Below are 11832 nucleotides of genomic sequence, written 5' to 3' on the forward strand. Positions count from 1 at the left end.
TAATTGATAATTGCGATGACATTAGGATCCAATTTGGGTGACTTTGCTGACTCACCTATCCAAAACCTTTAGGATCATGAATATATTAAAGAAAATAATTTAAGAACTTTCAATTATATCTTTTTGAAATTTTTTTTACACGTGCCTTACTTGGGTCTCTCTTCTTTTCTTTTTGGGTGAGCAGATCTGCACAACCCACTTTAGTTATTTATTTGTTGATTAAATTTTCAAAATGAAAGACCAAAAACAATGCAAAAAATACAGTTATATTTAGAGAGATCCGTCCATGCTAGTTAGTTAGTTTATATAATCTTCTGAAGCTCGGCATGATAAATTACACGATTTTGCCTTCACGCTTTGTTGAAGGATGAGGTTTATGAGTCTTGGGACTCGCATGCCGAAATAAATCTCCTCTTAAAAATCCATTTTTGAGATAGATTTAAGAGATGGATATAGGATTTAAATATCACGAATATATATAAAAAAATAATATAAATAGATCATTTACTTTTAATACAAAAAGATCACAGTCATCATTGACTAATAGATTTGAAATCAGTTGACTGAGGATATATCATTGTTTAATCACAAAATCCAAAATAAAATTTTTTGAATGTTAATTTAAATATCATGAATATATAAAAGAAAAGTATACATATAGATCATTTACTTTTAATACAAAAAAACCACAATCATCATTGACTATTAGATTTGAAATCAATGATATGTAAAAGAAAAGTATACAAATAGATCATTTACTTTAATACAAAAAAATCACAATCATCATTGACTATTAAATTTGAAATCAAATGGTTGAAGATATATCATTGTTTAAACACAAAATCCAAAATAAAATTTCTTGAATGTTGTGGTACATTTTCATTTATTGAAATACGCATCCAATAATTAAAAATGATTACGATCTCTTTGTACCAAAAATAAATAATCTCGTATTATACAATCCCATATATAAAAATAAATAAATCATGAAGAAAATATGCAAACCATTGGTTTTAACATTTTATTTTATTTTAGAGAGACCCGATACATACAATACCTTCCCTTAGTTAAATGAACATTCGTCTCTACTCCCCGTCATGGTTCATGAGATTTTAGTAGTCAGTAAAGAGAATGGCATTCCCTTTCTAGATTGGCAAACAATTCTTTAACCAAATGGAGCATATATTGACCGTTCCAAACCATAAATTTGAGAGCACCCCCCCTTTTGTGACGTCCCTAGATTTTACTACCAATCATAGTTTGAGAACCATTCCAAAGTAATGCAATTACCACTCAAGCCATAAAAACCACAAAATCCCTCAAAAGCAGGTCATTTTGCTGGGCCATTTTCAGCAATATTATATTTCCTTCGTTCTTATAATCCAAGACATGCAACAACAACATCCATGAGGACCGCACATTAATCATTCGATGACATTGGAGAACAGAATTTATTGTAGCAATTGAAAGAAATTAAACCATGTCTATAAACCCCAGTTATGATTTACAAAGTCCCTGAAATGGATAGTTCAGCAAAATTCATTTTTTCTTCCACCCAAAAACAAAAGAGTTGTCTTAGTAACAGCCAGATACCCCGACGATTCAGTACCTATGTGCCAACTTCTCCTTCTCCAGGTAGTTCTGAACATACCTGCAATTGAAAATGGATAGGGTTAGACAAATTCAACTATGAATAAATGGTCTGGTTGGTGGTTTCTACTCTTAATTTGGGCAAATGTAGACATGGTTGATGTCATAATTAATTATTCAACACCAATTTCAGTCTAAGAAACAGAGGTTGCAGCTCAATGGTCATTCCCAGACATGCAAACAATGGTAATCCAGGTCAATTCTACTAGTGACCAAGAACAGAACGCTGCACCATTCTTAGATAATCTGGAAATCCAGGTTTAGTGTTCATTCTCAAATATTTGACTCATAAACACCAATAATACATTTAAGGTCAGGAAAAAGTGACGAGAAATAATATATAGACAAAATAAATGAATTTAGGAAGGAGACGAGTGTTCTTCGGTTCCATGCAGCAAGGAAGTGGAAACACAATCCAGGCTGTTTTTGTATGACAAGAGACTTTATGCATAATCAAGTACCCTTGCCTTCCTGCCATCCAAAGGAAATCTGAGTAAAGTAACATAATGCAAAGTATATTACTTAGTATCCCATCTCACTACATTGATTACCCCATTAGGACGACTAACCAATGAATTTGAAACCCAATATTAATATTTTATGTGTTCCCAGTTTGTGAAAAAATGGACCAGAATCCTTCTCTTTTAGAAGAAAAGTCAGTTTTTCCAAATAATGAGGGTGGACAGGGTTTAGAGGGTATATAATGTAGAAAGCTAGGAGTTATGATTATTGGCTAGTAAAAAAAAAGATCCGGATGAACATCAATGTCTCACTTACAGGTATGACATTTCAACATCTTTATTGGAGGGAAACCCATCTGGAAATCAATCTTACACTTAAGGTACATGCATCCGAGGAATATGTTCTATGATTTCCCAAACATTGATGAGGAAATGCATGGAGTTTTGGTGATGGAAAGTCATGCAACTTACAAAGCAACCAATTGCAAGACTCATCCCATTGGAATTTGGAAGGAAAGTGACTGACATGACGATAGACATTAACAGTTTATAGAAATTCTTACAAAGTACATAAAGAGTATCTATCTCATAGTTCCTGATAAAGAAACGAGGGGGTTGGGTCTGTACCTTTAACAGAACTCCAGCAACAGAGCTTTCTATGAAAGATATCCCTTATGTATCTATCCTCTATCTACAAATAAATTCTATAAGTAAAATCAGCATGGAAAAAATACAAACTATACTCCAAGAATGAGATGATAATATAACATCCAACCTGCATCCCTCTTAATGCAGCTCTCACTTCCAGGTGTCACCCTCTAACACAAAAGGATCCAATCAACCCATAGATTCTCCAACCAAAGTTCCAGAGAGAGGTAATCTTTATTTAGAGGAAAAAGGAGTATCCCCAACAACGTAAAAAGTAACCTTTAATTTTGGGGTAATATATATTTTACAAAAGGTACCATATGTGTGTGTGTGTCATCATCATCATCATCCGAGTCGTCTCCTAACTATTTGGGTCAATTACACAAATCATGTTTTACTATTCTGCTCAATCAAGGGCTATAACCTAAGTCAGATTGGATCAAGATTCATATAGAGCTGTGGCAAAACTTTTATACTGGCTGCCAACCTAACACAACCCTCCTTGGCTCCTCCTTTATCATCTACGCTTGGGACCGGCCATGGCAGAATTTTTTTTGAGGTAAACATATGAAGTTCTTAATTATTCATGAGTATAATGGATCCACTAGCTGTGTACTTTGATTACATCTCACCTGTTCACAAGTTCTTAAATTGTCCACAGATCATCCAACTATGATACACTTTATCTGTTGTCATTGTAACCCCCCCAAGCACACACACGCATGCGCATACATACAAATCTCAAACTTAAATTTGGAACGGTACTAGTCATGGAATGCCCAAATTCTTTACTTTGCTTAGTCAACAATACAAACATTTAGTTTAGGTCATGTTCACAATGAAGTTTTCTTAAACCTGTCCTATGCTTCCTGGAAGACAGGAGCTCCCTATTATTAACTCTTACAAAAATAAGTTTGTGAAATGACTGTCGCTATTCACAAAATTTCATAAACACATCGTAAAATCAGCAAACATTCCAATGTTTTTTTTCTGAAAGAAAAATTCCATTGTCAGATACCCCAGAGGTGATAATACATCAAGAAAATATGATCACCTAGTGCCTCATTATACAATCCATAAACAAACAATCTTCTGAGTATAAACAAACAATCAGCAAACATTCCAATGTTTTTTTTCTGAAAGAAATATTCCAATGTCAGATACCCCAGAGGTGATAATACATCAAGAAAATATGATCACCTAGTGCCTCAAGTTGCATTTGTGTGCGAGGGTGGTTAAACAATCTTCTGAGTATAAATTCCTTTTCTGGATGGATTTTTCTTTGCTATTTTTGCATCTTCGGTTGTTGAGTAAGCATATCTATCATCCTTTTTTTTCTTCTCTTGATAGATGTACAGATCATCAGATCCAACAAAGCAAACAAGGCAACGCATATGACAGACAATCCAATATCCTGTGTTTGAAGGAACATAGCCAATCCAATATAACTGAAGCTTCCAAGGACACTAAATATATGTCTTTTGTTTCCTACATACGCTACACAAACACATTTATTTAGGAAGTGATTTGGATCATACAAGACAAACAATCCAAAAATAACATTCTAATCTCAAGCCAAAAGAAAATATTAACATTATTTCAAAAGGCAAAGAGTCATCTATCATTCATTCACATCCACAACAATGATTTGCATTAAAGAGAAACCTAGATACTAGCTCCAAATCAGTTACCGCTTTCCATTCGCAACCAAGATCCAAGTAAAGAGATAAAGACACACTAGCTCCAGAAATGATCAAGTCAGGTCACTTGGCAATTCGTGCTTAAAAGTTCAGGCACAAATAACAACCCTATGAACCCTACATTTCAATTACCTCTTCCAATCCATGGCATACACAATTACTTATTTAACAAAAAGTAAAAGCCATGGAAAAACCCATGAGGACCATACGTAACAAAGAATGCTGGGCACTCTGGTTTGCTACTGGGAAAGCAAACTTTCGGAGCCCCAGATGCCAAATCAACTGGCATGTACACCCAACATGGATTTCTCCATATGCATTATTACCATCATAATTGGCGGACTTGAGTGGTTAGAAGATGACATTAGCAACCATCTCAAGTTCGATTCCTACAGCTGAACTATCCAAGAAAAACAAAAAAGAATCTGGACATCGGGAATTTTGCTAATTTGTATGCTTACCACTATGAGAGTTAGGTTCAATATTAACGCTACAAGGTTTTCTGAAAGTATTTTATTCAAGAGTAACAACTTTCCAAGATGAATTGGAATGTCATTTGCTAATATAGAGTAGATTTCAAATTGCATGAAACTTAAAATAAGAAATTCACCAGTTTGGGATCCCATGATCCTTATTAAAGTATCTTTGAAGATTTCATAATGGAACAAAGAAGTAATGCACAATGGCACAGAATGCCTCCATAAAAATCAATATCTCATCCTAAATGGACAACATCGCAATAAACAGAGTGCTTCCATTATCAATCTGTACAGGAAAGCAACTAATGCAAGTAAATAACAACTGAGCATATGCCAAAAGCATCATCTTTACAAACATAAAGAGAAACATTTATAATGCATCCTATAAATCAAGTTATTTACTCAAGACAAATTACAACAAGAAAGTATGAAATGTGATCACCTAAAAAACAAAATATTATCCATTAGGCTCACATTTTTCTGCAAAAATTACCATCACAACTCCACAAACAAGAAAATAAATAATGCTTTTGGGATTCTTATAAGGATTTGAATGGACCATGCAGATGTACTGACAGCTACATATCTCAAGCCTAAAACGCCCATGCAAACTAGTAACACAAAATTCATAAAATGACTTTGTTAGAACTCAACATATCAAAATTTGATATGTACACGGATCCCATACGCCACAAATGCGACAGAGGCAAGGATGGGCAATTAAATATTTCACATTACTATCGATATGTACTCTTCCAAACTATTTCCTCGAAATGCAGGTCTATGACTAAAGTCCAAGCAATAATGATGCACAACGCACAAACAACAATTCTATAGAAAACATTGAAACTATGTCTCAGACACCACCTAATTCGAGTAGATTGTTATGCACACATTTTCAACCAAAGATTGTAATTAAGAAAACAAGTCCTCTATAACAGCACATAAGCGACCAACTAAATGCTAAAGGGCATAAATGAGTATGAAATAATACAGCTGGGGTATTAATCAATGTTATCAGAACCGGACTGGACCGGCTGATTCGAACAAGAAACTGGTGAACCAACGCCGTTTCCAGTCCCCAAAGGTAGCATGAACTGGCTGGGTACATGAACTAGTTGTGGAATAATCAAATGTGTAGGTCCATGACCGAACGGACTGGGCCAATGAAAGGTACTATGTGTATATACATATATATATATATATATAGAGAGAGAGAGAGAGAGAGAGAGAGTATGATGTTAGGCCTCTAGCTGAGGGCTATAGTGTAAGCCTAGTGGCCCAAATTGAATCCAAACCAATCCAATGGTCATGATTGCATTTCGTATTTGAATTATTATTTTTCTACAAATCCAAATCACTTCAAATTTAGGGGGTCTATTCTTTAAAAATAGGAGAATCAATATCAAAAACATAATTCCCCAAAAAAAATATCAACCAAAATATCCTGAAACTTTTTAGGAATATTTGGTCAATTTAATTTTTGTGAATTATTTTTTTTAATATTTTTATTAAGTGCGCCTTGATGAGAAGAATAGATACCTCAAATTTCATGTGATTTAGATTTGTAGAAAAAATATTAAAATTATATTATACCTCAAATTTCATGCGATTTGAATTTTTATTTCATGCGTCAGATCGGCCCAGATTCAATCTGACTATTCCATCAGCCCCTAGGTTGACAAGATCTTTTTCCAATATATATATATATATGGAAAAGTCTTCTCAACACCTATAAGCAGAAATGAATAGTGATTTCGCCTACCCTCATCACCGTCCTAATTTCATCTCGCGATCACCATTGTCTGATAGTGTTTTATTTTTCATTTTTTTTCTACAAATCAGAATGACCTGAATTTGGAGGGTTTGTACATCTTACTTAGGCGCATCTAATAAAAATATAAAAAAAATTATCCGCAAAAAACAAATTGACCAAAATACCCCCAAAACTTTTCCGGGGTATTTTGATTAATTTTTTTCATGTAAAATGTTTTTTTTATATTTTTCGAAGATTCCCCTATTTTTGATGAATACACACTCCAAATTTCAAGTTATTCCGATTTGCAAAAAAAAAATGAAAAATGAAATACTATCGGACAATCGTGAAAGCTTAAACAAATGATATTTTTTAGTCTTTTGTTACAAAACAAGAATTAATTCTTGGGCAAAACGGCCCTCACCCTCTTTGCTCTATCTCATTTGCATATCTCTATCTCTCTCGTTTCTCCACCTTTCTCACTACTCAACCTCCCTTTCCCACTATGGCCCATGTTTCTTTGTTAAGCAACAAATCTCTCTCGTCACCTCTATATAAATCCACCCTTTCATCTCCAAGGTTTCAAAAAACGCTAGGTGGCCCCGAGGCGGTTTGCCTGGCGCCCTGTAGTTTTTTTTTACTTTGGGGATTTTCATATATTGAGGGTGTTTTTTTTTCACTTTGGGGGTTAAAAATAAACCCCATAACGTTTATATAAAACCTTAAATGACCCTTTTGCCTTTTTGGGCGATTTTAAAAAAATGAAAAAGGCCTTACGGCCCTGGGCGCCTGCCCAGGTACATCCGCCCATGCAAGGCCGCTTGGGTCTAGGCATGCGGATTTTTGGTCCAGGTTGCCTAGGTGGGTGCCAAGCAGACCGTTTTTTAAAACATTGTTCATTGCTTTACTCATACTCTCTCTCATCCTATTGATTTGCTTATGTCCAAAAAAAGTGAAATACATCCAAGCACAATTAGATGAAACAACAATTCTTTCCCTAATCAAATGGAGTGGGGGAATGAGAGAGAGAGCAGGTGAGATGAACATGGTCTCTAGCACTGGTCTAGAAAAGACTGGGGAGGAGAGAAGGTGAGGGAGCTAAGAAGCAGCAGGCATATTGCTACTAACTGCCCGGCTACTACTCTGACTCCACTCCAAGCACTCCCCAAAACTCATAGGAAGCAAAACCACAACTCTCTGTCTCTCTCTAACAAACGCTTTCAGAGGTTGGGGATCAAATCTTCCTATTGTGTGTTGTACAGATAGGTTGAGAAGTGAAGCTAAAAGGTGGTTATGATGATTTTTTTTTATTCTGGAGTGAGAAAAAGTTAAGAGAAGAAATGCTAAAAGTGGAGCAAGACCCATGAAACAGAAAGAAAGAGAAGAAATGGGTAGAGCCTCCTCCACTCCCTTCCCTCTCAGAGTAGAAGGGGGAGAGAAAGAGGGAGAAAGAAGGCCTCCTGGTTGGCTCGTCCTCCACTTTGTCTCTCCCTTACTCCCTCCTCAAAACCCCACTCACTGTTGTGCAAAAAGCTAGAGAGAAGAAGGAATGGTGCTCAGAATTAAGAATCGCGGAGAGCATGACATGACATGGAGATGTTTAAGAGAGAGAATGCATCAGAGGAGAGTATGACATGACATGGCATTGAAACGTTAGAGAGATGTTAGAGAAAGAAGATGCATCAGAGGAGGAACAATTATAGGAGCCGGTGAAGATACCTAGAGAGATGAGGGAAGGAAAAGGGCTTTTTTACATGGGAGAGAAGAGATGTGGCAACGTGGTGACTTTTTTACTTTTTCCATCTTGAAAAAAGACTATATTGCCCTCAATTATAGTTTACACAATAGCTGTAAAAGTATATTAGTGGTAAAAATACATTCACAAGTGATTCTAACATTAACCTATGTTATTTTAAGAGTTGTTAACTGTTGAAAATCCACACACACATGCCCGCACGCACACACATTATTCTAGAATACACACTAATAGTGAACTTAAAATTTCGTACTCCAAATTGTTTGACAACAAAGATGCCCATACAAATATAAAAATTCTATTAACAGTTTGTTCGAAAATTCTAAAAAGGGCCATCTTTGTAAGTTTAAATATTTTTCAAATTCAATCATTATTCAAAAAGTCAAAAGAATCTTTTTTAATTTGGAAATCAGTTTTCAGGGGATTTTGAAAGACAAAAATAACCTTCCTAAAAAATACATGAATTATTTATATTTATGGTCAAATGTCTGGGAATAGAAACTTCTAAATTCACCATTAGTGTGGTGTATTTTATAACTATATCAGATAGATAGGTAGATAGATAGATAGATAGATGGACATGTATACATGCATGTAAGTATGTAAGTATAGATGCGCCAGATTTCTGAATTCTTTTACAACTAGAAAATTTGAGAGGCTGACAACATGCAAAAGCACAACACCAAGCCAAACAGAAGACAAGACACCATGCAATACTAAAGAGAACGGCAGCATCACAAAAAGCAATCAGGGGTAATCAGTCAATGAAACCAATATTTGTGAAGACTCTTAAAAGTAAATCACAGAAAGCAGTAAGGGGCATACAACCATTCGAAGAACCAGCCAAAAAATATACACAGGTGTTTAAATTGGTCAAGCGCAAGGAACCTAGGTAGACCAAAAACTAATGCCGGAACTATGTTATACATGAAATGCAAATCTTTTGAACATGGAAGTGACCTTATAATCAGGAACCCATCCAAAGCACAATGGCTGAATCATTGCAGAACCTTTTCACAATGCTCTACTACTTAAAAGTTAAAGGTTCCATGGTTTCTAGAAGAAATCAAACAACACAAGTTTGACTTCATGACATCCATTACACGATCTTGCACATTTATCTCTTAAACTTTGTCCTCTCAAAATACAATCTAATGTACCAAAAATGGTTATTCCTCAGACCAAATCTGGCAACTATGACTAGATTAAGACACACTAAGTATTGCTTGGTGAAAATTTCATAAATGAATTATAAATGTGTACAATTTCAGATATGTTAGAGTTCCAGCCAAATATTGCCTCAATTTTAGGTATAGGGTGCATATGTGTGTGGGTGGGTGTGGAGGGGATGTCCTACAGTATGACACATGTTTTAAGAGTTAGACTAAACAAAAACCTTTCATCACCCACATTGAGAGACGAACATCACTACTCATAAATGGAATACTGATAACATTCAGAAAACAATTCCATCACTCGTCAAACTCCATCCAGGAAAGCCACACATGAAGCGAGATTTTAAACTTCTAAGTTCTAACAAAGCAAACTAGTATCAAAAGACTGATACAAACTGTGTACACAATATCTCTTTTTTTTTGTTTGAAGGGGTACCATATCGAATCTCAATCTGATAAGTCTCAATGAAAGAATCCTCAAGCAGACATTTCAAGAATCACAAACCTTCGCCAAACGGATATCCCTCAAGCAGTAGACTCAATAAACGAAAAGGTAAAAACAAAGCAATAAAGAATGCATTGACAAAGCAACAAAAACTACACCCAAAACAATTAGAAATAGAAAGTTAAAGCAAGACAATTGGGATTGATTTAAGAAATATATCATAAAGTATTGCCACGAAATGAGGTGTAAAGAGGGCTGGATCCAAAATAACAATAATAGAATGAACATTTCATTGGAAATTCAATGCAAAAGCACTGAAAAATGAACCAGAAGCCAGAGAAAAACATGATGCAATAAAAATCAATAGGCCTCCAGAAACGCATGGAAGAATTAGGAAAATTGGGAAAAGATGAAATGCAATTAAAGACAAGTCAAACTTATTCAACAACAAGAACACATGAAATGGCCTTAACTAGAGCATAGACGGTTTGTGCACAAAATACAACCATCAAAACACTTCAAAGATATACAAGTCCATAAAACATGTCAAGTATCACTAGTACAGCAAAGAGAAACCAGAACTAGTCAAAATCTAGAAATTTACCACTTGATATCTTGAATAAGGGGCAAAAACAAGTTCTAGCTAACCCTTATTTCAACAAAAAAAGGTTGATGCACAGTTCCAATACAATTAGAAAGGCTCCATATTTCATATGGATTTTCTCTATCAAAATTCAGGTGGTTGATGTACGAAAAACATATAATAAAATGAATAAATCTCCCAAACCCTAAATTCCCAATCCTCTGTAAAAATATAGATACATCGCCAAGAGAAGCACATGCTATCTTTCTTAAATCACCCAAAAATAGATATAAAATACGAAATTTGAATCTCTAGGTCATTGAATATTCATCCATATATCACGATAAATGCCACAAATAAACTGCAACGGGCGGTGAACAAACCCAAAACGAAAAAAGATTATCATTCACAGATAGAATAGAAAAATGAAGACAGAGAGAGAGAGAGAGAGTACGTGTAGGTTCCAACAAGTGGAGTGAGAAGGAGGGCAGCGCTGATCCAGTTCTCAGAAACCTTCTTGTGGATCTTCTCAGGCAAATCCTTCCATAGCCCCTGCATCATCTTTTGTTGGAAGGGTGATAGAGCGTAGATCACTGCCTTCGTCCGCACCGGTGTCTTCCCCATCTTTCTCTCTCTAGAACTCTGTGCCTGGGTAGCCCTCTCTCTCTCTCTAGAAAAGCACCGTCTAGAACACCAAATAGGGGTTTTATTCATGGCGTCACCGTTCCAATTGGACTGCCGAACTGGACGGTTCAGCTTTGAACCGGACGGTTCACCTGTGGACAGGACTAATAAACTGAAATTAAAAAAAAAAAAAAAAGAAAGAGGAAGAAAGAAGAAGAACAGTGCGAAAACAAAGAAAATTATGGAAAATATAAAAAATAATAATTCAAAAGTAAATGAAAATGTGAATATACGATTCATGATATCTTTTAATAGATTTAAAACTTTCAATCTCTTTTATTGTGGTTTTTTTTACTATTTTTGAAAATCGGCATAGTAAATTGTATATAGTGTAAGCTTAAAAATAAAATATTCCTAATATACAATTACTCCTAATTCAAAGTATTCCTTATAATATAACCTTAAAAAACTCATTCAATCATTCGAAACATAAAAGACGTAAAAAACTCAAAAGTTGTGCTAGGAGGAAATGGCCATGGCTTAGAGAGAGGGGGA

General features: G+C 35.1%; 1 protein-coding gene across 1 annotated transcript; it reads right to left on the reverse strand.

Annotated features, from left to right (window-relative positions):
* Window positions 1–1333: 1333 nt before the first annotated feature.
* LOC105420252 (cytochrome b-c1 complex subunit 8-like) lies at window positions 1334–11303 on the reverse strand. Its single transcript, XM_011623240.3, has 2 exons — window positions 11108–11303; window positions 1334–1651 (listed from the first exon to the last, which is right to left on the reverse strand). Exons 1-2 carry the CDS (start codon window positions 11275–11277, stop codon window positions 1603–1605), a joined length of 219 nt encoding a protein of 72 aa, XP_011621542.1. The 5' UTR covers window positions 11278–11303; the 3' UTR covers window positions 1334–1602.
* Window positions 11304–11832: the final 529 nt, after the last annotated feature.

The sequence above is a fragment of the Amborella trichopoda genome, chromosome 3 (assembly GCF_054954075.1).
Source record: "Amborella trichopoda isolate Santa Cruz 75 chromosome 3, AtrichopodaSantaCruz75HAP2 v2.0, whole genome shotgun sequence".
Classification (NCBI taxonomy): Eukaryota; Viridiplantae; Streptophyta; class Magnoliopsida; order Amborellales; family Amborellaceae; genus Amborella; species Amborella trichopoda.